This window comes from Haplochromis burtoni, unplaced genomic scaffold (genome assembly GCF_018398535.1).
Source record: "Haplochromis burtoni strain Fernald_Lab_line unplaced genomic scaffold, NCSU_Asbu1 Contig_88, whole genome shotgun sequence".
Classification (NCBI taxonomy): domain Eukaryota; kingdom Metazoa; phylum Chordata; class Actinopteri; order Cichliformes; family Cichlidae; genus Haplochromis; species Haplochromis burtoni.
Window position 1 is genome coordinate 2,108,644 of NW_024582449.1, and position 26,899 is coordinate 2,135,542.

General features: G+C 41.9%; 1 protein-coding gene across 3 annotated transcripts in view; it reads right to left on the reverse strand.

The window, feature by feature from the left end:
* LOC102288673 (Down syndrome cell adhesion molecule homolog) overlaps positions 1-26,899 on the reverse strand; it is a 123,229-nt gene that overhangs the window by 30,459 nt on the left and 65,871 nt on the right. For 2 of the 3 annotated variants that reach the window (XM_042222582.1, XM_042222583.1), the window contains exons 3-10: positions 17,239-17,385; positions 14,881-15,159; positions 13,566-13,841; positions 11,238-11,534; positions 9,960-10,232; positions 6,869-7,147; positions 6,658-6,777; positions 4,369-4,548 (exon numbers count right to left, since the gene is read on the reverse strand). In XM_042222582.1, coding sequence (XP_042078516.1) covers positions 4,369-4,548; positions 6,658-6,777; positions 6,869-7,147; positions 9,960-10,232; positions 11,238-11,534; positions 13,566-13,841; positions 14,881-15,159; positions 17,239-17,385 — 1,851 coding nt within the window. Of the gene's footprint in view, positions 1-4,368; positions 4,549-6,657; positions 6,778-6,868; positions 7,148-9,959; positions 10,233-11,237; positions 11,535-13,565; positions 13,842-14,880; positions 15,160-17,238; positions 17,386-26,899 lie in introns of those variants that run through there. The other variant, XM_042222584.1, reaches the window with a different exon arrangement.

Sequence of the window (26,899 nt, forward strand, 5' to 3'; positions counted from 1 at the left end):
GGGGGGGGGGGCGGCAGGATTTTCCCATGTTTTACACTGTACAATCCAAGCTCGGGCATTTTATATAGATATCGTATTACATTATATGAATTATACAAGTGCAGGTTAATTAACTCAGTCACTTTACCTGCAAGTTGCACAAAACAGCAAAGCAGTAAAAAATGGATGTTTAGTCATTTCTCATGTAAAACCCCGCAAGCGTTATCGTCAGAGCCGGTGTATATGTTTTTTTGTTTTTTGTAGCACAGATGTTTCTGAATGACCTGAGAAATATTAAAGGGATATTTTAGGAATAGCGTACAGCCAGCATTGCTAGTTCAGCACTACGGACAGCGACATGGACTGCAGACACAGCAAGGCAGGCCATTGATTGCAGTGGCTGATTGTATCTTAGCCTAATAGCAGAAAGAACTGTGATAGATGCAGGTGACTTTATAGTTCGGTAATGCAGATTATCGACAGCACGGCCTCAAGAGGACCGGAGTGTTTGTGTTTGCTGGAGAGCGTGACAGAGCGAGGGGAGAAGAAGGTATTCTAGTAATCTCAGCCAAGTTATTTATAAACGAGTCATCTTTGTCGCTTTTACAGCTGCTCGAATGTTTGATATTTTCTAATAAGTTGCATATGTTGTCGCATGAGGAGTGAGGAAGACTCATTTTGGTTACTTTGGGTGGAAAGAAGCATCTTTAGAGCACAAATCCCTGAACATCTTTCCAACTAAAGATGTGCAGGTGCAGTGCACTTGGTGCTTTAGGGAGAAAAATGATTTTATCAGCACCACAGGCCTATCGTGTGTGTATGTGGCTTCAAAAATTCACCCAACTATGTTGGGAATATATAACTCGCGCTTTAAAGGAATAGAACATGTTTCTGTTCATTTAAAGCAGAAGAACATGTTTTCATATAAATAATAAAAGCTGTAAATCATGTTACGGTTACAGTTCATGTTAATGAAACTACTAGTTGTGAGAAGCAAGCGTACATTATTCAGTAGTGAAGTTATTAGAATTCCCTTTGATAGAGCCCAGTGCAACGTGAAACTGAAGCCTGCAGCAACAGCAGAGTGCATTCAATAGGTCAAGCCTCTCTCACGCACACACATATACACAACTCTCTCACACTGCTGTGGCAGCTAGTGCAGCTGAATATTAGGATCAATGAAAGTGAAACTATGCAAGCAGTTTCTGTTCACTCCTCACACGATTCCATTTCCTACTAGAATACAAAATGCACACCAATAACACAGCATAAACAGTCCACTGCTGTTTCCTGTTGAGTAGAGGTATGGGTTATTGATTGTTCATGTCCTCCACAAATAACACACATACACTCACCGGACACTTTGTTACATACACCTCTTCAGCAACACAAATATTTAACCAGCGAGTCTCATGGGGTAAACTCAGTGCATTGAGTCATGTAGACGTGGTCAAGACGACCTGCTGAAGTTCAAACTGAGCATCAGAATCTGATGACTTTTGCTTTCTGCTGCAACATTTGGACTGTAGGGTCAAACTTTGGAGTAAACAACATGAAAGCATGGGCTTATCCTGCTTTATATGAGTGGTTTAGGCTTCTGATATAATAGTGTGGGGTATATTTCCTTGGCACACTTTGGTCCCATTACCACCAACTGAGCATTGTTGAAACAGAGCAGCCTACTGCTGCTGAGCATGTCTGTCTCTTTATGACCACAGTGTACCCATCTTCTGATGCCTTCTTCTGGTATTATAACGAGCCATGTCACAAAGCTCAAATCATCTCGAACTGGTTTCTTGTGCATGACGATGAGTTCACTGTGTTGGGATGTGGTGGAACATCATGGATGTGCTGGGTATCGTCACTCATTTCTAGAATCGATTCGATTCCGAGTCACAAGGTCCCAAATCGATTCGAGCCACGATTCGATTCAATTTGAATCGGGAAATTTTGCCTCAGACAGTCAGAAATATTATAATTCAGATCATGCATCAGTACATTTCTATATTTTTATATCTATAAAAAGAAATCTGACACTTGCAAGACATAATCAAGGGTATGAGCGTCACAGCAGATGCATTTGTGTCAAAGTAGCTGAGGATAAAACACAGAAAAACATGAAGATGATTTTCCTGGCCTGGGGTTTTATAAAAATATTCTGCAGTAGATCAAAAACGAAACAAAACCGTTAATGAACATATGAACATTACCTGATGCTGCTGACGTGAAGCAGAGCAAAGTTACAGAGGTTTTATTACAGACACAGCTGAGCATTTTGCAATTTTGCATAATTTTAAAAAGTTTAGATTTGTTCAGTATTGAACAGCAGAAATTAGGCTTTCTTTTCGGAAGTAAGTAAAAGGGGAAAAAAAACAGCGTCCGACAGCGCTGTCGGAGAGAGAGAGAGAGAGAGAGAGAGAGAGAGAGACAGCTGTGCATGTAGTGTGATTTTATCGAGGTGGCAGCAAAACAATAAGAGGGAATTCATGACGATGTTTATGTGAATCGAGTTTGCTGCTTCTTTTGCTGCTGGTTCAGTCAATAATGTTTGGAGAGAGATAAAACCTGCAGCTTCAGAATCAGGGCAAAAATGGCGCAAACACAAAGCGCGGACCCGCCGAAACATCAGAATCAGCGAGCTGTCGGCTTTCAGCTCGTGTCCGTGTCCGTGCCGTCGGGTGAGAAAGGCGACATCTCACTGATTCTGATCCGCGCTTTGTGTTTACGTCTTTGTCCGTGTTCCTGCTCTCATTTACTGTTTTAGCTGTTTGGTGGTTGTTGAAATTTTGTGAGGTTTAACCTGAGATTCTGGTGTTTCGAGCAAAATAAATTTATATTAAAAAATCGATTCAGGATTTTAATGAATCGATATCACGTTATCCAAGCTAGAATCGATTTTAATCGATAAATCGATAATCAAAACCCTCCCCCTAATAAGGAAGCCCAAAGGGTGGACTGCACAGTGACTGATACTAAAGCAATGTGGCAGTGTGTGGAAAATGCACTTTACACGTTCTAGCATGTAAATAAGCTGCATGTGTGCACACCAGCATGTTTGATTCGGCCAATAAACTCTATGCTCCCTTCTGCACACCTCACATACACCTAGGAGCTCTGATTTAGGGTGGGGATTGATGAGAATGATCATTGAGGAGTCACCCAGAAAAGCACACCAATATCTTCTCTGCTGCTGCACATTATCTCAGTGAACTCCTGCGAGAAGACCTCACAAAGGGACTAAAAGTTGACTAAAGCGAAAAAGGTCAGAGATGAGAGAAAAAGAGAAGATCTGCATTGCTGTTGCATTCAACAACAGCACAGATTAAATTATTGAGCTATATTATCTTATTCTAACGTCTTTAGCATTCTCTGTGACCCTGAGGAGCACATATGGGTGGATTTTAACAGATACAAAGATATATATATATATATAAAGAAAATGCAGGCCCAATTTATTTTATGTATTTTTTTAGTTAATGGTTAAAGCATACTGTGTGCCGTAAGAACTTGTTCACTCATCATTTTCTTCAGTTGAAATACATGAAAATCAATGTTTGGAGTTTGATATGCTACTGAGAGTTGAGCCTGCAGTAGCTGCAGCTGCAGTGTTTGCTCTCTGCGTGGTAGAAAATAGAAGAAAAAAGGTTGGCACAGCCATAGGTCAACTTGCTGCATAGCAACTGGGTGCCACAGTCAGCAAACTGACCTATGAAAACACAGAGTTTGTTCCTCTCTGAGCTTGCTGTTTCAGTGCTGACAGCTTCTCAGCCTTGTACACTGCGAGGCTTAATTACAGTGACACATGAATATCCACGATGTGCCCGCTGATATTAATGATAGAACATACAGATTCACCCAGAAGGCGGGTTCTGCACAAATTATTTTTCACAGAGAGGTCAGAGGTCACAGTATGATAGAGAACATTTTGAACACCTGACCTTTATCCTGTCAGACTAACTTAAATATTAAATTGAGCTGGAGTCACAGTCTTGTTTATGTACACCCAAGAAGAAAACAGAGTATGAGACGGAGAAAGAAAGAGTGCTGCCTGTCAGCAGGGAACCTCATGCTCGAGTTTGATAACAGTAGCAGAGGGAAAATAATCCCCACTTGCATCTAAGTACCACTCCTAGCACGTTAGGGGAGCTACATGCTAATGCTTGTGGAAGCAGGACACCAGCAGTCATGGACATTAAACTAAGACACGTTCACGTGGAGGTGTGAGGTATAACTGATGTATATAGAAAAATGTTCTCGTCATGATCTGTTCGTTCATAAGCTGCACAGCTTAAATCCTGAAAATAATGGAAGCCAATTCAGCCTACTGCTCCTTCAGCCCAGACAGCGAAGCAGAAATTGATTACAGCTGCATCAGATGTGGATTCTTACTTTTGACTGTGAGGTACATGGACTTGCTGACATCTGCTCCCACGTCGTTGCTGACTTTACACAGGTAGAAGCCGCTGTCGTCCTCCAGCACGTGTTTGATAAGCAGCGAACCGTTGCTCAGCAGCTGGATACGAGAGCCGGTGTTCAGAGGGATGGGCTGAAACTGGGGGACGCCGGCGCCTAGTGCGAGCAGGTAGAGACGGGCCAAAAAAAGACAAAATCAGGAGCTGTTTTAAATCAGAAAAGAGGCATTCAGATTTATTTATATGGCTCATTCAGTGCACCACGACACAGAGAAAAATACACATATATGAAGATAAATAGCATTACAGTACTTAACAGTAAGAGGACCTAGAATGTGTGTGTCCATGTGCATTCACTTGACCATGCATCTGTGTTTACAGATTTGACGACAAAGCCTGTCAGATTCAGCAAGGATTGTAAACATGTTTCTTAACACCAGGCCTAAATCCTTAAATCGCCAAACAGCTGCTGAGCAGAGCGAAACAGGCTGAGCTCCTGGTGTGATGCAATCAGAACAGACATAATGCTCATGTTTAACAAGAAGGCAGATTGGTGCAGAGGAACAACGGGGAGAGCAGGGAGGCCTTATATTGGAACTAGCCTTCGATGCAGAGTCAGGCAGATTTCTCCGCTGAAGTTAGAAGAGGATTTTCTCCTTTTTTCTTTTTGTTCTTGTGTTTCCAACTCTGGATTTAGTCTTTGCTCTTGTGTTTGATGAATTCACCAAAAGAATAACACAGAAATGTCCTTAGAAACACATTTCTGGCCAGTCTGAAAGACAAGGACACACTAATCCTGAAGCAGTGGGTTCGATGCTTTGCGCTGTTCTTTATCTGTAAAAGTCAAATATGACTGACATTTGAAATTCATTCTTAAAATTTTTCAAAATAACTAACAAAATCTGTCCGGTACCTGTCTGAAGTCTGGTAACAGATGGGTAGGAAACTGTCTCTGTCTTTTAAATAGAAAATTATATAATCAGTCTCTTTTTACTGTTATACATTACAGTATCTCTTCCTGAACTGGCAGCCCTTAAGTCTCTAAGAAATGTCACCAACACTGAATTATAAGGCTCATATCTTTAACTAGTCTTGCTCATGTAGCATTAAACGCATGCAAAGTGAGCCAGACGTTGCATAAGCTCGTGTTAAAGTTAGCGTGTACAGATTAGACCATTTAGGGAGCTGTGGGTATTTGCTGTTTAATTAAAATGCAGTCAAGTGGCTGTGGCTAGAGAAGGGTCAAGTGGTGACTTTGTTCCTGCTCCCCTGGCTCTTAGAGAGGCAGAGGGAGGTAGGGGTGTTCTTCCTTGAATTATGGATTCTGCATATCCAAATAGTGCTAGTCGTTATGTTAATAGCAGTTGACCTTTACTTACTGTTCCATATCTCTCGGAGACACTCATCTGGCTCTTAGCTATTACTGTTGCAGTAAAAGCAGGCCAGGCAGCTATTCTCTGGACAAACTGCAGTCTGGCTAACAACAAATTAGGCATTAGCGAGCTAAACTGCCTGCACTGGATACGTTGATTTTCATTGTCCCTTTGCTCTGACAGCTATCCTGTAGAGAAACAGGAAGTGTGTGAAATGCTGAGGTAGAAAGGTCCCAGAAACCAAAAAATAGGACTGACTGGTAGTCTGGCTTAAGCAAACCTGACCAATAAGCTAGCTTCAAACACTACAAGTGAGTAGACACATGCTGAGCTCAGGCCGATCCCTCCGTACATACTGATCAGGCCTGGTCAGACACTGCTAATCAGGCACAGACATGCACACGAGCACACATAAATCCCATCAAAGGGTGAAAAACAGATCTGATTCTTTCATTCCTTTGATCATGGCACCGAGCACGCAGACACACACATGCGCACGCTCTGCTCCTCGTTGGCTGTTGTGTTTCTCTTGGTGAAGCTTTCATCCCAGGTTATATGGATGATGGAGCAAACATCTGGGCCCCTTTCTTCATCTGCCCTGCTCAAGTGACTAAAATCACCTGCTGCCTTGCTGCCTGTCTGTCTGCTTCAGTCTGTTCTCGTCTTTTTCTCTCTGATGATTTTCTAACGATGCAGGTGGGAACTGTGAAAACTAACAGCCCTAAATTGAAGTGATGTGTGCGTTTGTATGTCCTGCGCATTCATAGACATGTATGCCAGCCGCAGGTAAAGAAAGCAGCAAGCAGAGTGATTTCTCCCTGTTTTGACTGATGTTTGCACCTCTTCTCACATGTTCAACCATCTTCCCTTTACATTCACTTCATTTAATGTACCTTTGGAGTGTTCCCAAACGATGGTAGGTGGTGGATAACCTTCAGCGGAGCAGTTAAGAGTCACAGTTTTGCCATAGATCCCATCTTGATCCTCAGGCTGAACCACAAACTGAGGAGGCACTGTACACAGCAACAAACACAACAAACAGCAACACTTCATGGTGTTTCCCAGCTGATTTCACTGATAGATGGAAGGTGGATGCTGTCTTACCCCTCACGATCAGCTGGCTCTGGTGCTCCACAACAGCAGCTTCATTGCGGGCGATGCAGGTGTAGTTGCCGTTGTGGTCGGGTGTTAGGTTGGAGATCCTCAGCGAGCTGGTAAAGTCTATGTTGTCCACAGTTACGCCCAAGCTGGCGGGGATCGGCCGCCCGTCCTTCTGCCACGTGATGTCCAGCGGTCGGTCACCAGACATGACCACGCAGGGGATGAAGACGCGTTGGCCGATGGTGAAACGCTGAAACTCGAAGGGCTGGATGTAGGGAGGGACTGCAGGTGGAGGGATAAAAATCTAAATGATTAAAAGTCTTCAAAAATCATCTGAACTCCCTGGATTCTGTTAAAGCTGCTGTATCCCTTATTGAGACTAACCCTATAAGCATCACTCTCTCTCTCTGTTAAGAAAACAAGAGGTCACTGAAAGAACATAAAAGACTGGAATAGCAAAACATGCTGCAATAATTCGTTGTCATTCCCAGGCTGGAACATTTTGTCCTTAGAGTGCATAGAAAGAGAGAAAGAAAATAAATAATAATAACTTTCAAGGTGACTTGTTGTGATGCTTTAGAAAAAGAAACCTTAACGAACCTGAGTCTTTTCCCTTTATCTATAAATGATCATATATCAAGCCACTAACCTACACCTACGTGCATTAACATCTAGCTGCAACAACACTATCAAATTATAGCACAAAAATCATGATTACAGGAAATATTTATACTTGCATTTATATTACAATATAAAGAATTAACAACTTTAAACTAAACAGAGGCTACATCCCTTGCACCACCTCAGTCTTCAATGCACCTGTCTTGAATAACTGAAATTCAGAAACAAAGTCAATCTATCTGCACGATATAATCACAGTTACAATATGATCTATTCAAATTGACTGCGCTGTATTCTCTGGGAAATCTCCAGCCATCACACAAGTCATCTGCGCGAGCGTCCATTCAGTTCAAATAACACTGAAATAAGCAGCACTTTAGCCGCTTATTTAATTCACAACAAAGTGGAGATAATGGACTCCAGGGATCCCCAAAGACACTTCGGCATTTTAAGCATGAGCAGAGTAAATTAACAAATGCACTCCCTCACTATAGCACCGCTGGGAAGGGTTGCTTTATATCATCACTCTCTCTTTCTCACTCTCTTTCTTCCTCCGTTTCCCTCGCTCCGTGGGAAAGTGTATTATAGTGAAAACAACATTACATACTGTGCAGAGGGAAGGAAATGAGACATAATGGGGAAGCCCATTTTTTAGTATAATCTATTACAGTTGTAAGATCTCAGTGGAGATCAGTCAGTCAGCCCTGTAATATCAGCTGCCATCTTCACTTCTTCTTCATAAGCCAGACTAATGTACCCAGGAATATCAGGTAGATTAATTAATTTAGTCCGGAGAGATCTATTTATATTGTGGCGTCTGGATGGGAGGAGAAGAGTGAGCCGAAACCTTTTTTCACCACTGTATCCCACAAAGTTGAAACTGTGACAGTTTCCCACAAAACCTATGGAGGAATATGCCTATGCCTTTTGGCTAAATGTGACGTGTGAAGATCAATACCACACATGCAATACTATACAGGGTAATGGCACATTTTTTTAGCTCAGATTGTTAATATTAAATAGATGTAATACTACATATTAATTGTTGAGCTGCAGAGGGAAGTGTCGGTAGGTAGAGTTTATTACTTAGGCTAGTTTTTCCAATATTTATGCCGGACTTGCTTGCAAATGTTTGTTAATTTGTGAATTGATGAATTGTAATAAGAAAGCGCTTTGAGTGAAAAAGCGCTACATAGGTAGCGGTCCATTTTACCATGAAGTGGCAGAGAAATATCTATATTTATAGGACGTTATCATCATCCTGGTACCCTTGACAGAAGGTCAGTAGTTGTTTTTTTCCCATATGCTTTTGGATTATTGCAGAAAATAAGTGTAAATGCATGAGTACTTAGTGACCTTTTAATGTTTTAGAAATGCAAATTTCTAAAGCATGTGTTAACAATAGACCATTCGATCAAAAACCAAGAACACAGACTTAAAGAGAAGGGAGCTCGAAGGGCAAAGTGATGCTTTATTTCTGTAGCATTAACTTTATTTGTCTCCAAGCACTTTTTTTTCCTCAATGTGACTGTGACATTAGCTAATTCCAGTAATGATCTGTGTGGCGTGTTTTGGAGCATTTAGATATGATTTGCAGTTGGCACATACATGGTTTTCAAATCCACATAGAAACCAGATTAACATATCACAACATAGCACCAGCACACTTAAGGTGCTGAACAATCTTGCTAGTATTTGCTGATAACTTGATAAACATGGCTATCTTTTGTTCCAAGAAAAAACAAGATCATTTGAAGTTAAACACTAAATGCTATAAAATGTCAGTTTGCTAATTAATGACCACCCTTTATATACAGTCTATGCACTAATAATCACAGAACTGGTTTACCAAATGGATTTAATAACAGTATGTCTCCAATAACAAATTATAAAGCACATGCAACGTATTTTTAGCGGCATCAACGTTCTCATTTCTTATGCAGGACATCCTGATAGTAGTCGCAGCGATTCACTTAACTTTGTTCATGTTACAGCCTTAATATAAAACGGGTTAAATTCATTATTCACCTCAAAATTCAACACACAATACCCTAAAAAGACAGAATTAAAAAGAGTTTGCTTAAATATACCTACGTTTCTATATCTACTCCATACTGGTACTCAGGTTGTTGCACTCTATTTATCTGTATAACTTATTACTTGTTATTCTATTTTCTTTTTATTCTGTTTCTTTCGCTCTGGGACTGTGTACACGTAATTTCGTTCCACCTCATGTAAACATGTGATACGAATGACTATAAAAGAATCCTTGCATCCTTGAAATTCTTGCAATTTTGTTAAAAATAAAACAAAAATGAATAATGAAAAAATGTGAAACAGGTGAAGTGCTGTAAATACTTTCCGGATGTACTGCACCTTTCTAATGACTTTATGTCAAAGAGTAATCAGAGTAAGAATAACACATCAAGGTTGCCAACGGCAACTTGGTGAGCTGCAGTTTCATTGGACTTACCTCTCACTCGGACGTGGACGCTCTGGGAGTCCATCTTGTTGGGCTGAACCATCACCTTGCAGTTATACTCGCCGGCGTCCACCTGCTGCACGTTACTAAGCTTCAGCGTGCCGTTGTTCTCGAACGCTCGCTGCCTGTGGTTGAAAGGTAGCAGCGCAGAGTTCTTGTACCACTTTATGGAATAGTAAGGGTAGCCAATGACGCGACAGTGAACGAAGGCATCCCGTCCAGCGATTGCGGTGATGTTTTTCATTGGACGAATGCTGGCTCGGCCTAAAAAGGCACAGAGATTAAAAATGTAAGATTTTAAGGACAGCGGTATTCACAGAAAATCACAACAACAGTGTGAATGAGTGTGGTTTGCTTTATTATGGTGTTTTTACAAATAGACTCGTGACTCGTTAAACGTATTCAGGATTTCAACATGAAAGTGTTTCCCCTCACAGCTCCACAAGTCCTACCAGGCACCAAGTACTCACAGGAGAAGTGAAAGGAAGCTGCTGTTTAAAGCTTTTGTTTAACTACAAGAAATAAGACAGAACTCTAAGTAGAAGGCGGTGAAATGACAAGCAGATTAAAGTGTGCTAACTATATGAAGGAAAAGAGAGCATTAAAATAACACTGTACTACGCGTGCTTATAACTCGGCTGTAATACATTCTGTTTCCCATCAAATGTTATACATGCCGAGCCTCATTCTGTGTCTCATAAAATGGAAACAGAGTAATTGCTTTAGCATCTGATCGAGAAGAGTCGAATTGGCTGCTTGAGTAAATACACACAGACACACATGACTCGCACACACAAGCACACCGGGGGATAAATGTATTCAAACAGAAGAAATGCATTTTTCTTCTGGCTATTTACAAACCATATCCAGATAGGCTTACGAGCAGCAAACCAGCATAATTCATTTGACCTAAAATGCAAGCGTGTTGGAAAAGCACAGTAACAATTTGGAGAGAAAATTACAAAGCAACAATTTTAGAAAAGTATACGTGGTTTAGGATTAAGAGACAGTAACAGGAAAACAAAACTGAGGCAAAATCAGTCGCTGGAGAGCAACTTAAAAGGAGATGTAAGTGTGAATAAAGATTTCAAATTAAAAATAAAATAATAGCAAAGAAAAAAACAAACACCAAATTTTAAGAACAAGCTTTTCGCAGATAAATTCCAGATCCAAACAACAAGCAGCTCTCATATACGACACAGAGACAGACACATAGAGAGACAGACAGGTATGTGTATTTGTTCTTGGAGGAGCTGATTTGACAAGCACCTCTTACGTTTATTCGAGCCTGGTGGTACACGACCCCGGCCGAGTTGCTGCACGTGCACCGATACACCCCGCCGTCTTGCACCTGGGTGTGCGTGACATTGAGCTGGCTGACCACGTGGCCCTCGTGGGTCTCGTAGTGGCCCAGGTGGTGGTGGCTGTCTTTGATGACGGGGTCGTCGTCCAGCGACCAGGTGCACCTCGGAGGCGGGGTGCCCTTGACGTTGCAGACCAGGAAGACGGGCTCGTTCGGGTTCACCACCTTCTCGCTGAAGGAGGACAAGATTTTCGGAGTACCATCTGTGACAGAAGACAAAAGTGGAACGTGGTGGTGAATAAAAGAGAGGCTAAGTCACACAGAAGTACTAAGTTTAAAAGTGAGAGCGGTTTAGTGAATAATGTCATCATAAATTATGTATTTTGGGGGTAGTTTGTTGTTTTAACCCTGTAACACCAAGTGTATCATATTTGATACACCTCGACATCATCGGTGTGAAAAACCTAATGTCTACAATCAGACACACGCAATACTACTGTGAGTAATAAAATAACAAAAACGCCAGATGTAGCAAAAATGACTGAACAAATGGAGATTCGTGTATGTAAATTGCTATTTCGTTTTTTAAAAACTCATGAATCGGGCTTTACAGGATTGACAAACAAAGCTGAAACGTGCACATGTGGAAAAAGGGAAAAGGAAATGCGTTATAATGTCGATCCCTGACAGGATTCAAACCAGTCACAGATGAAATCGTGCATGTTAGGTCACTGTAACACACCTGTCTTCAATAGATTTTTGTAGTTTAAAGGGCAACTGTTTAAAAGCTGAATATACCTGCTGATATCTCATCTTATAATCTCAGGAGTTTTGGACACAATAACAGCTTCACTTATGTGTTTCATAGTTCATCAAACAACGGCAATAAGGCATATGTAAAAAGGCTGACTCCAAGTGTGGGAGAGTGGGGAAGAAATGCTAGACTTTAAACAATTCCCAGGCAGAAACAGGATGATTACTGATCTTTTCTCACATACCACTCAAATTAAACATTTGTGCTGACTAATTAGCCGAGCCAGTGAGTTTGTGTTGGGCACAAATCACAGTGAGCCAGTTTGATTCCTTTCTCACTACTCACTAAAATGGCCGTGAGAAATACATATATATAGCTTTGAAAAATTATTTGAATGAACATCAAAATGTCGAGTGATTTTCAACTAGTGCTTTGAGACACAAAGGGAAGCTCCTAAATATCACTGAACTCTGTTGCACCAGCTGTGTAATGAATCCAATACGTATATTTGTTAAGCTTTGCAAACTAACTAAGCTAATGTGCCTATTGGGGTTTTGCAGACATGTGATTGCTAACCACATGGTGTTAACCTGTCCACCTATAACAATAATGATGGTGACAATGTAGGGCCGAGCAAATAAAGCCCCAGTGACACAGTTGTGTGCGCCCCACTGGCTAGCAAAGCCAAAATGGTTTGGTAGCTAGCACCCCTCTCAGGTGGCACACTTTGTGATCAATTTCACCAAGTGACTGCCAGCAACCTCCAGGTGCCACTCACTAACCAGTCGGTAATTACACATTTTTCCACTTTTGGGCAAGTGATGTAAAATCTTTGTTCATCTGATACAGCTTCTACTGAAATCCTGCGTAAAACACAGGTACATTTTTTTTCTGTCGTTTACTCATTATTCAAAAAAAACATTTATATCCTGTATTGTCTACATACTACTCTTTGTAATATCCAGACGCAGTATACATTTGTTGTTGAAGACAATTCTTTTTTTTCTTTAGAAGAAAACGTTTTTGTTAATAAAACAGTGATAGAAAGCAGCAAAGGAAAGGGAAAAAATCATGTCTTTCTGAGAAGACTGCCATTTTTCATTAAGAACATAGATCCATGAGCTTTTCTACCAGACACAGAGAGTTGTCGGCTTTTCAAATGTCTGTGTCTGCCTGCTGCTGCTGCTGCTGCTCTCTGATAATCTAGGTGTATTTCACATGATTATAGATTATCAATATCTTCTTTTTACAGCTCCCTGGCCACAGGAGACAGTTGCCTAAGCAACGCTTCCAAGGTAAGCTAATGGATTAAAGAGTGTGTGCTTGTATTTTTGTATGTGTTTGTGAAGTGTGGGGCAATCATTCTAGTGGTGGCAGAGAATCACAGCAGCATGCCATTAACACATAAACCCTATTGATCTTCAAGGCCTGAATCTGTTTGTGCTAACTCACTGAATATGTATAGGACAGCTGCTACTGTGTAGCGTTTTGGTCAGTATTTGTGTGTTTGGATACCTTTGCACCAGTGATGCCATTTTACCTTCAAGGATAACCTGAACAAAGTCCTGTGCAGACATCTTGCCCTTCCTGGCGAAGCACTGGTAAGCCCCGCCGTCACTTTTCGACATTCCTTCCATCATGAGGTTCTCCCGGTTTAGCCCAATGAAGCGAACATTGTTGCCAGGGTAGATGATCTCTCCGTTGCGATACCATGACAGCTCGTATTCATCTGAGCCGCTCACGGTACAGGACAGAGACACCTTGCTACCCACGCTACCCTTCACCTTTCGAGGGCTGACCACTACTTTCAAGGGTTCTGTGGACACAGAAATCAAAGAGATGTTTAAGAAAAAAAAATTGGGTAGTAAATATAATAATGAGGTACAGTATGATTATCATTATATTTGTCCAAGTTCAATGTTTATTCTTAATCATGAAGAATGCTAGCGCTAACATTTGATTCTCATCAATGCAGTACATCACTGTATCAAACAAAACAAGCAAGTTGCCCCCAGTGGTGCTGCTGGTGCAGGAGTCAGTTACTGGCAAATCATTTCAATCTCACACACACGTATTTACTGTTGTAGCTTCATAATCCTTAATTACCTCCAACAAGGAAGTTATGTTTTTGGTAGCGTTTGCCTGTGCGTGTGTCATTCGTTCTGTCTGTAAACACCAAGGTGTAAAAGTTTCAAATGAATTCTGATAAAACTTTGTAGAGTGCAGAGTGGGGTCGTGTTAACAATCCTTTAAAATTCAGCTTACATCCACCGATGTCTTCAAGGTCAACTCAATGATTTATTATTGAAAACTGACAAAAAGCCTCATACCTTAGAAACTACAAATATTACAAATGTGGTGTGTGTTGTCAGCATAGAGAAAGTTCTATAAAGAAAGAACGGTTTAAAATCATGTCGCATTTGACCTCTGACCTCCTTCAAGGTCAGCAGATTCCTCTGAAGGCTATGTAGCGCTATTTAAATCTATGTTTCTTACTGACATTGCTTGTATTGACAACATATAAGCATACAGGGAATCACATATGTGGATTCTAGTCTACAAAGTACATTTAAAAAGAGCAAAGAAAAGAAAATTAATATATATAAAATATAATGGTATATTCTTACAAGTAAATACTGTCCAGAGAGTGAGCCGCCTCGGTGGAGGTATGTGCTCTCTGAGTACTTCTTGTTTAGTTTATATGTTCATTTTACTCATATGAACCAAACTAACCATCCACTCTCTAACACGTGCCAAGGCTGTTTTTTTTCCACTCATTTCACTTCATTACTCTAATACAGCAGTTTCAGCTACCCACAACATAGAAGAACCCCTGAATTTTATAAAGCACTTACGTTTGACATACAGGCGACCCATGACCTCCGCGGTGCCATAGCTGTTCCACACCTCACAGACATATGTTCCCGAGTCACTGGGCTGTGTGCTCTCTATCAGCAACCCCGAGGTTGTCTGGTGAATGCGACTGTCGAGCTCCAAGGGGCTGTTGTCCTTCAGCCAGCGGTATTTGGGCATTGGGTAGCCTGAAGCCTTGCAGGGCAGCTCCACCCGATGATTAATCATCACCTCTCGGTGGTCAAAGCCATCCAAGATGACTGGCTCAGCATTGGTGGGGTCTGGAAGGAGCAGAGAAATTTAGTGTTAATTAGTGGTGAGCGTTGCCAGCCGCTCGACAGTCTAATCCAATATTGATTCTTCGGGTCAACATTCAGTTCTACATACTGTATATTTTGTTACGTGGTGGAAAAGAGAGAAAGAGACTTGCTTCTGTAATTTACCGCAGTTTCACTGTCTCCTACAACCGAATTCAGACATACTAAATAAATGAAAAATATAAATGTGCATTTCATGCTAAATGACTTCTTTTTATCAAACTCTACTGCAATTTTATAAGAAGCTCTTTGCTGATACCTCCTGGTTTGTTTACTTTTATCTAACATCTGACACAATGACGATGAAAAAGACAGAATAGGTCACTGCATAACTCAGTTTTGTCTGCAACACACCATATGTGACATTTTAAAATGCCCAACCCAACTCTAAATTTTTAATGTACAGGGAGTGCAGAATTATTAGGCAAATGAGTATTTTGTCCACATCATCCTCTTCATGCATGTTGTCTTACTCCAAGCTGTATAGGCTCGAAAGCCTACTACCAATTAAGCATATTAGGTGATGTGCATCTCTGTAATGAGAAGGGGTGTGGTCTAATGACATCAACACCCTATATCAGGTGTGCATAATTATTAGGCAACGTCCTTTCCTTTGGCAAAATGGGTCAAAAGAAGGACTTGACAGGCTCAGAAAAGTCAAAAATAGTGAGATATCTTGCAGAGGGATGCAGCAGTCTCAAAATTGCAAAGCTTCTGAAGCGTGATCATCGAACAATCAAGCGTTTCATTCAAAATAGTCAACAGGGTCGCAAGAAGCGTGTGGAAAAACCAAGGCGCAAAATAACTGCCCATGAACTGAGAAAAGTCAAGCGTGCAGCTGCCAAGATGCCACTTGCCACCAGTTTGGCCATATTTCAGAGCTGCAACATCACTGGAGTGCCCAAAAGCACAAGGTGTGCAATACTCAGAGACATGGCCAAGGTAAGAAAGGCTGAAAGACGACCACCACTGAACAAGACACACAAGCTGAAACGTCAAGACTGGGCCAAGAAATATCTCAAGACTGGTTTTTCTAAGGTTTTATGGACTGATGAAATGAGAGTGAGTCTTGATGGGCCAGTTGGGTGGCTGGATTGGTAAAGGGCAGAGAGCTCCAGTCCGACTCAGACGCCAGCAAGGTGGAGGTGGAGTACTGGTTTGGGCTGGTATCATCAAAGATGAGCTTGTGGGGCCTTTTCGGGTTGAGGATGGAGTCAAGCTCAACTCCCAGTCCTACTGCCAGTTTCTGGAAGACACCTTCTTCAAGCAGTGGTACAGGAAGAAGTCTGCATCCTTCAAGAAAAACATGATTTTCATGCAGGACAATGCTCCATCACACGCGTCCAAGTACTCCACAGCGTGGCTGGCAAGAAAGGGTATAAAAGAAGAAAAACTAATGACATGGCCTCCTTGTTCACCTGATCTGAACCCCATTGAGAACCTGTGGTCCATCATCAAATGTGAGATTTACAAGGAGGGAAAACAGTACACCTCTCTGAACAGTGTCTGGGAGGCTGTGGTTGCTGCTGCACGCAATGTTGATGGTGAACAGATCAAAACACTGACAGAATCCATGGATGGCAGGCTTTTGAGTGTCCTTGCAAAGAAAGGTGGCTATATTGGTCGCTGATTTGTTTTTGTTTTGTTTTTGAATGTCAGAAATGTATATTTGTGAATGTGGAGATGTTATATTGGTTTCACTGGTAAAAATAAATAATTGAAATGGGTATATATTTGTTTTTTGTTAAGTTGCCTAATAATTATGCACAGTAATAGTCACCTGCACACACAGATATCCCCCTAAAATAGCTAAAACTAAAAACAAACTAAAAACTACTTCCAAAAACATTCAGCTTTGATATTAATGAGTTTTTTGGGTTCATTGAGAACATGGTTGTTGTTCAATAATAAAATTATTCCTCAAAAATACAACTTGCCTAATAATTCTGCACTCCCTGTAGGGATGATCCCAGTATCAAATATGAAAAGCGCATATATATTTGTAACTTCTGACTAAGTGTTATCTTTAAATGCAGTACTGACCCGACACAATGAGACGTGCACTGTTGCTCTGGCGAGTTTCACCGGTGTAGCGGTGACGCGTGGTGCAGCGATAGTTATTCAGGCCATCCTCAGGCAGGACGTCCAAAATATACAAGGCTCCCGTGGATGTGATGAGATATCTTTGTCCTGGAGAAGATAAGAAAGAAAGCAGTTGTGTGGTTGTCTTATAGCATCACAACAGCTTTTACAATATAAAGAAAATGCATTCACTCCAGCACCACTGAGAGATTTTCTCTCTTCCTCCATAGGGTGCTAATGAATTTCTAATGTCACAGATGTCACATATAAATACACACCACAAGAAATATCATCTTAAATGATGCTGTAACTGCTATAAATATTGAATTAATCATGTACAAAATATACAAATTAAAAACTCAGTCCACATATCGTGTTTATTATACAAGTCCTTAACCTTTAACAGCTTTTATTGTCTTGTCTTTGTGCTATTGCAGTAGCCTCACTGGCGCCATAGTCTGTTACAGAAAACCAATCCCTCTTATGCTGTCACAGGCAGTTCTGTAAGTACGGTAATATTATGTTAATTCTGCAGATCAAACGAGGTTGAGTGGGGTTGTCACCATCCATAAGGAAAGAAACCTTCCTCACAGCCATCACGTGGATGCCCACAGTCCCATGGGAGCAGATTGACGTCAAAACTGATTGAAAAAGCAATTTACAGGATATTGTCTTCTCTGTGCAGTGGTGGGTATGCTACGACAGAGATAGCACAGGAAGCCTTTCGGGCTAGAGAGAGTCCTACAACAGCAATAGGTGATGACGACCGGGTCGAGAAGAAAAATATCGTACTCTGCCATCACGGGGTTGCAAAGCTGCAGCGGTACCCGTTCGATTTTTTTAAATCCTTTTTGGCACTCTAGTCTACTTTTCTTTCCTCCACATAAATATAAGATATAAAGTGAACCCAAATAGAACTATAAGCTATACTAAGAGTCCAAAAAAAAGTATTTGGCATTTTTGTTTGTTAGCCAGATCAAGCTTTAATTTGAACATATACTTGATATTACTGCACAAAAAATGAATTTATGAAATTCCCCATGGTGCACAAATTGCAGCACCATTTAAAAGTACAATCTCAATTCTCAAAAAGTAGGAACGCTGTGTATATAAGAAGAAAAAAACAAAAAAACAAAACAAAATGCAATTCTTTGAAAATCTTACAAACCCACATTTTATTCACAGTAGAACATATAAAATATATCAAATCTTTAAATGGAGTCAGTGCACAATTTTAGGGAAAATGATGTGCTCATTTTAAATTTGATGGCAGCCACATGTGTAGAAAGTTGGGACAGAGCCGTGTCTACGACTGTGCGGCATCAACAGTTCATAAACTTCTGGCAAATGAGGAGTCCACCTCCTGGACCAATGGGAGATGGGAATGTTGTTTGATAGAGGATTCTAGCTGCTGAACAGTCCTGGGTCTTCTTTGTTGTATTTTTAATTTCATGATGCTCCAGACAGTTTCAAATGGTGACCGCCTGGACTGCAGACAGTGCAGTTCAGCTGTGATTTAGCATTGTCTTACCGAAATATGCAAGGCCTTCTCTGAAGAAGACGTCATCTGGATAGGAGCATTTGTTGCTCTAAAACCTGTATGTAAATTGATGCTGCCTTTTCCAGATGTTCAAGCTGCCAATTTAAAAAGAACTAAGTCACACTAACACCATTAGAGATGCAGGCTTCTGGACTGAATGCTGATAACAAGCAGGATTGTCCCACTCCTCTGTCTGGGTGACATGACATCTATGTTTCCCAAAAATCAAAATCCCATAATTTAGATTTTTCTGACCAGTAACAGTGCTCCCCATTGGCTCAGTCCATTTTAAATGAACTGTGGCCCAAAGAGGAGGCCAGCGTTTCTGTTCACTTACAGCTCATTTTCAGACAGACTTCTAACCTGCATTTCTGAATGGCACCGTGAACTTTCTGGAAGACTCATGACTGTTTTAATGCAATGCGGCATTGAAGACTTGACTTTTGGGTTTTCTCCAGATTCTTTAAAACTTTTAATCAAATTATATACTGCAGATGATAGAAGATATTCAAAGAGCAAAGGTTTCTGGTCAGCTGCTGTTTGTTTGCCTCTTAGTTGTACCACAAAAAAGCTCACACCAACCTCAAAGCCAACTGTTTCATTGAGAGCTGTCAGTTACTGCTGACTGTAATGACGCTGTGTGTATGACTAGTAAAAAGATTTTTAAAAATTAATTAAAACAGTGGGATTAAATACCAAAGGCACTTGGTTAGCTAACATCAACATTTCATTCAAAAACACAAAAGGAACTTTGCACACATAAAAACAGATAATGGGCTCAGCAGAAGTCTTCTGACAGCTAAATCATTTGCATGGTAAAGAGAAGTCCCTCCACCACCGCACAGCAGGTAAAGCATTCTCTCCAGGACGCAGATGTAAGCACATGTTTCCTAGTTAAAGATCAAATAACAACTTCATGACAAGAAACTCAGAGGATTCTGCACTAGATGTAAACCCCTGCTAAACCAATAAAACAACAGAAAAAAGCTAAAAGTTGACACATGGTGGTAAATGAATTGAAAAAAAAAATCATGCTAAGAGGACATTGTGGACAAGATAACCAACAGTGCATACTCAAAAACATGGTTGTGCACTGGAATTTATTTGTCACTGAATGTGCCGAAGCGTTTATGGCCTGGAGTGTGTACTCTGTGTCATCACCTGACTGTGCAAATATTTGGCTATCTGCTTGTGAAGCAAGATTTCGACAATAACAAGGTTATAATATGTTAATGTGCAGCTATTTTTAAGAGTGACATGTTTCATGAGGGATTTTTTCCTCAAGGAAGTTTCTTGTTTCCCCTGTATGTTTAGTTTGGTTGAAAATAAGCACAACGTAAGCAACATCCCTCACAAGAAAAACATAGATTGACAGATAAACTGTATCAAAAAAAAATGAAAGTCAGTGGCTTGGATATGAATGTACAAGTCATAGTACATTCTTCCATCATTATCAAAAGGAAGAGAAACCTCCAATTACACCAAGTGGTTTAAGTCTGGATTACTCTGATTCAAGCTGAGTAGTGTCAACTGAAACTAAACTAAAAACTAAAATTAGACATTAAAAAATATGTTGTTAACTAAAATAAAAACAAGACCTTTAAAAATGGTATGCAGGAGGGGGAGATACAGGAGAGGTGGAGGAAGATCTCAGCCTGGGCGTCTATTGTCTCATGTAGTCTGGAAGATGAGTGAATGGTGGGGTGGGTGCAGTTTTCTCTGTGGTGGGGTTGGGTGGACTGTCCCGGGCTCCGTGGGGCCGGGGGGCGCTGCTGCGCTGGGCCCCGGTCTGGATGGGCCTGGGCCCCCTTTCCCTGGCGGGTCGCGGAGTATGGGAGTGCCTACTGGGGTCAGCGGGGGAGCTGGCCCCAGGGAGGGGTCACCTGCCCCTCCCTTCCTTCCCTCCCCATCTCCAGCTGCCTCCCTCTTCCCGCTCCACCACAACCACCCACACATGCAGGGCCTTGGAGTAGGGGTATGTCACCAGGGTGCAGAGGAGGCTACCCCCCCCTCTGTCCCCTTCTGGCTGCCTCTGCCTCAATTTTATCCCACAACTTAGACATTCACATTACTCACACTCTCATTACACATACATATAGGATCTTGGGGGTGGGCACGATACACGGAGTCCAAATTACCATCAGGGTGTACACCTCACCCCTGGCGTCGTTGCCCACCTCTCAATTTTAAATACACGTAGACATTGAGGGCTAGCAGGAGGGACTATGCGCTTACCTGCTGCTCTCTGGCAGGTAGCTCCATGCCCTCCTGGGTTTTAATTGCACCTTAGAACACACATGCATCAACACTACAATGAGCGGGTGGAGGGAGGTTTGGAGTCTTCTCTCACCCCCATTCTCTGCGGCCTGCTGGAGCGGGGGGGCTAGGAGGAGTTGGCCGTCCGACTGCGGTCTGGAGTGTGGGGCCTCCCTGCTGCTGCGGAGTCGGGGCGGTCTGCCTCTCCCCACCGCAGGGAAAAGGGTAACACCACCTGGGTCTGGGTGCAGTTCCCCCCTCCAGGGGCAAGGGTACCTAGACCCGGTTTGTAGAGTACGCTTGGGGAGTGTGATCGTGTGTACAGCGTCTCTTTATGTCTGTCTCCACGTTGGTTGAGTGTGGAGTAAGTGCATATGAGAGCATGAGGGTGGGAATGGATGTTTGTATCTGTGTGTGCCTGTATGTCTGTGTCTATATGTCAGGTTGGGTATCAGACGCCACCTCTCTGGGGACATCTCAGGCCCTCCAAGGTTTGGAGGGCTATCTCCACCCACCACCACTTCCCCTGCCGGTGGCGGACTCCCTCTGGTGTCGGTGCGTTGGTGGTTCCTTGTGTCTGGGGGTGGGCGTCCGGGTACACACCGGCTCACTCCTTGGCGGCCGCTTATCGGGGCCTGGAGCCTGGGGCTTGCTCGGGCCACTTCGGAGGTGGGGTGCCCCCGGCCTCTCGGCCTGGGGCTCGGTCACTCAGGCACAGCTGGCTGCCGGCGGAGCTCATGGGCGCGTCACTGCAACTCCCCCTGGCTTCTGCTCCGCGGCTGCTGAGTGAGCCCTCATCTGGGACTCTCCTCAGCTCTTACTGGGACAGTGGCGCGGCTGCCCCTCTGTTGGTCTTCCTTGGTCTCTTGTGTTCTGGGGGCCTCTGGATGTCTGGAGTTTTGATCTCCTCCATACCTGCTTCATACCCTGGAGGACGGGGCTGTGGCTCCCCACACTCCCTAGCAGATCGTTACATGGAGAAACCTTTGGAATGCAAGCATGCTGATCCACACAGGTATGCACACAGGTGTACACACGGGTATTCACAGACGCGGACTACAGCTTTCTTGGCTGCTGCCTCAAAGCACATTGTGCGCTGTCTATCTTGCGTGCTGCACAATATCGTTTATTATTTAGTATCTACTGATATCTACTGCTAGCTAGTTTATTGTGATGGTGCCGTTTTTTTTATTATGTTGCTCTTTGTTGTTTGCTTTCTCTTCTGTTTTTTTTCTCCATACAGGTGACCCAGGTGTTTTGTTTTTTTTGTTTGTTTTTTTCTTTCTTCCCCCCCTTCTCACCGTCTCTTCTCCCCTTTGGTTTTCTTTCTCTCCCTCTCTTTCTTTCATTCTCTCTCCCTGTCCTATCCCCCAGTCATGTCTGTCCCGTTTGTAGCAACTGAAAATAAAATAAATTCATAATTATAATAAAGGTCAATCAAATGGACCAATATGGCAAGGCCATGATGATCCACTTGGTAAAATAAATCCGCTTGGCATCTTTCTTGGCCTTAAGACAACAATTCTGATGGCTAAAGATCCAAACGGGACAAAAAAAAAAAAAAAAAAAAAAAATGGTATGCCCATACAATGATGATTGAAAAGACAAACTAACACTGAAACTAATAAAACCCTAGGGAAAACTAAACATTTAAACAACTTAACAAATGAATGAGATAAAAGTAAAAACAAATTAAAAATATAACAACTTACAGTAAGATCTGTACACCCTCCTATTTTCTTAAGGCATACTGTAGTTTTTTTCATTTTTAATATATGTTTTGCATTATTTCCTGAATGCATTTGACTGTTTTTATTAGCGAAACATTTCTCTGCATATTTAATTTGCATTACATATGATATCTAAAGGAGACCAGCAGTGGTTAACTCATATAAACTGAAAGGTAGGAGCTGTGGGTCTATTGTTAAACAGAGACTTAACATCCTATTAACTATATCTATTAACGTGCTTTAAAAAAAAAATCAATAAAAAGAACAAACAAACCAAAAAACTAAGGACTGTAATGTTTTGTCTTTTTAAAAAAAATAGTTCTTGAGTGAAGAATTTTAATATTTATTATTGTGTTTAGGTCAAAATGTCCAAACAGATTTCAAAGTCCGAGTAGGTGCAAAGGTTTCTTTTTCCTATGTAGGTTTGTAAATTAGATGTGACGTCCCTCCCCTAACAACATCCCCCAGAAAATCAGAGAAAATTATATAAAAAAAAATGTATGTCACAATGTAATCCCGATCTCTCTCCTACATTTGGTGCAGTGGTTGGCCGCAGCGCCACGATGAGCTACAGTGTTACCAGACAGAACCAATTAGCTACAAAAACAGTGAGTGGGGAGGTGGTGAGCGAACTTAACCTAATCTTAGATTATACACTAATGCTAACATCAAACCGCTACATGTTTTAATATTCCACCGGAGACTAATATGTATGAAGGAAGCAAAGCGTGCTTAATATGCTTACATCTTATATGCATTTTAGATGTTTGCACAGGCAGAGGAAAATCAACCTTGTGGGGTAAAAGCAAACAGGAGGAATACAGAGAGAGGCGAGAGAAGCAAAACAAAACTGCTCAGCTATTGTAAGCATTGACCTAGATAGAACCGACAACAGATTCCACGGATTTGATGTCCTGAAGGGGTTTCGCGGGTTTTACATACAGGGCTGTTAGATGGGCAACCAGCAAGTGGAATCTATAAAGAGAGCGAGAGAGGGTGTGACTGTGTGTGTGTATGCCGGCAGCCATGCATGCACGCCAGCGAGCAAGACAATTGGTAAAAGGAAATCTTCTCAGAGGTCGAGGAGGCCAGATGCGAGAAAAACAACGCTGTTTTTCATCATCGCCTTCTCTTTTCAGCTCCATTTTCACTGGTTTTGTACGCAGCTGTAGCGGCAGTTCTCATTTATCTGATGTGTGTACCTTTAATTCACATACCGATCACTTTTTGTTGGCTGTTTTTAATAAAAATATATGTAAGAGTGTACTTGTAAAATCCTAGAAACCATATTACAACAATGCAGCAGCAAAAACTCAATTCAAACATCTCCTCCAAAGCTGTCCACTACACACACACACACACACACACACACACACACACACACACACTGCCTCCTTCCCTTTTTCCCTCTCCTCCCTTCTGGCTTCTCCATTTTGATTCTGTACTGGTCGTCTGAAATCTCACTGTGGAATCCATCTTGAGTGAGGCAAAATGGTATTTCACTCCAGCCGCTGTGAGCTGCTGCAATTTTCTCTTCAAGCACCTCTATGCTCCTGCAATGCCTTTTAAGACGTCAGAGCTCAGTTATTGTGTTATGACAGAATGAAGGGGACACTACAGTAGGGAGGGGATTCAGAATGAGAGCTATTGTATTGAATTGTACTGCACTGTATTGTATTTCTTCTCCACAACCCGCTCCTCTTTAATTCGCTCGCAGCGTTGGCTTTTAGGAGTAATTTCTGTTCAACGTCAGCAAGAAATTACGGCCGTTTAAAAGTTAAATGTGAAAATTGTAAACTGGTGAAGACGTAGTGTATAGCACATAAACTGCTATGGGTTAATTGAGCGAGAGCGACCGAGGCCTCGGCTGCAAGATGCATTAAAAAACATTCGGTGGAGATTTGGGTGTTATTGTCAGAGAGTGGAGTCTCTCTCTCCATTCATTTGCAGGCACTGCTACTGTAAAGTAAAAAGAGCTCCACTCCACCAGACACACTTTATCTAATCATCCCCACTTTGCCAGAGACAGAATCTAATAGGAACAGCGGGCTCTCACTCTCAGCAGGCTAAATAAGCCTCGACGTACAGATGAACTAGTGTCACAGCATCCTCGCTGCCAACAGACGCTCTGAAGTTGCTGCGATGTAAATGAGAGCCAAGTCGGTCAGATCTTAGCTGACAATCTGCATTTCGGTGACAAGCCACCAGCGTTTTTATGCACCAATCAACATCAGCGGACCAGTGTGAACGGAAGTGGCTGAGATAACCGACATGCTGCCAATAAAACCCTGCTAATGTCGCACTGACGTTGATACTACATTATGTATATGACGCTGCTTGAGTGCGAAAGGTTAAAAATGTTTAGTAAAGGGTGTTCGCTTCCATAAAGGTTGCGCCGATGAGTCAGTGTTGTTATTGTTTAAAGAGGAAGGTGGGACCAGCTCTGAGTAAACTGTGAGTCAGACACAGCGAGGAGGGACCCAGTTCTAGTCGGGTCAGCAGAGATGCAGAGATGATAAATGAGCTTATGAATGTTCTGGCTCTGTGTGGTACCTTCATGGCCCACTTCAACTCTCCTGTGTCACTTTTCAGACATTAAATTAAAATTAAAACATCTGTCTCATCAAAGCCTTACAGTGCGCCACACGTGTTCGAAAAGATGCAGTCAAACGCTCCTCTCTCCTCTAACACGGTTTACTGTGTTTCTTAGAGCAGATACTGTGGTACAATCTTGTGCCACTGCAACAGAAAAACATTACGGGGAATATAATGCATTGACCACCCAGCGGTGGTGAGAAGCGAGAGTTGCATTCTGAGACTAATTTCAGAGTCGGGGTTATGCTGCATCGGGAAACAAGTCGCAGGGGGGCCAGACGTTGGATCAGAGCTTTAATCTAAGCTGATTGAGGTCAGACCGCAGGACTGAACTTTCCACCGCAGAGCTCCTCGGGGCAGCACGGCTACACAAAGAGAAACTGAAATCAGTGCTGTGACCATCCTGCAGGAAACCAGGAAAATATTTGTTGTTAATCTGCTTCTCGGACTATCTGGCTACTAATGAACCGTGTAACAGCCGTGCTTTGAAACTGTTACAGATTCACTAAACTAAACTGAAACCCTCAAATGAAACTGAATATGAGAATAAGAATAAATGTATGTTACCTGGAAAGGGACAAACAGTAATCATGATTCATATATTGTGCATATGACACCAAATAGGCTCCTCTACTGTGAGGAGTAGCAGTAAGTACATTACAGCATGAGCTATGTGGGTTACTACAGGCTGCATAATCTGGTGGAAGTGAAAGGAATTAAGTGAATTAGTCCTCTGGAGGTATAGTGTGTAGTGAGGCGTAATTCACTGAGCTCAACCAAAAGTGAAGTATAACAACAACAAAAAAAAAAAAACCCACACTACCTTAACCGTACATTCAGTTAAAACAAACTGTGATGCATTTGTCCGGTTGCTGCTTTGTGTGGGTTGGGTGACAAAGCTGACCTTCAAATCCTGCTGCTGACTAAATTACCAGTCTATTATGGTCAATATGGAAAATATGTTGAGTTCCAACTGATCCCTGCACATTTACATTCCAGGTCTCCAAAAAATCCAGTTTAAAAATACTGAAAAAATGAATGGTGTGTTTTGTTGTGTTAACTAATTCAGAGCCATACCAAAATTTTTTGAGCGCAACTAAAACAACATAACTACAACCAAGTTTGTGTGCCGTTTCTGAACTGTTCAGATAACAGTCAATCTTTGTAAGTCATGGTAACCATGGGGATAGATACATGAATAAAGCCGCCTCCACACCTGTAGAGTCTTGCTTGTCATGGGTCGCGTTGAAGCTGATGGTTGGCCGCCCGCAGACCTACTAGTCTCCAGTTGTGGTCACTCGCATTTACCTCATATTCATCTCACCAAGTTTTTGGTATCGTCTAGGCTATATTTCTAACATTATGTCATACAAACCGAAGGCCACACAGAGGAAATTGTTTGCTGACAGCTGGCCACTAGTGGACATTCGAGCATCCGAATGGCATATCTCAATAAACAGTATTATTTTGTATTATTGGTACTTTCTTTAATTGCACAAAA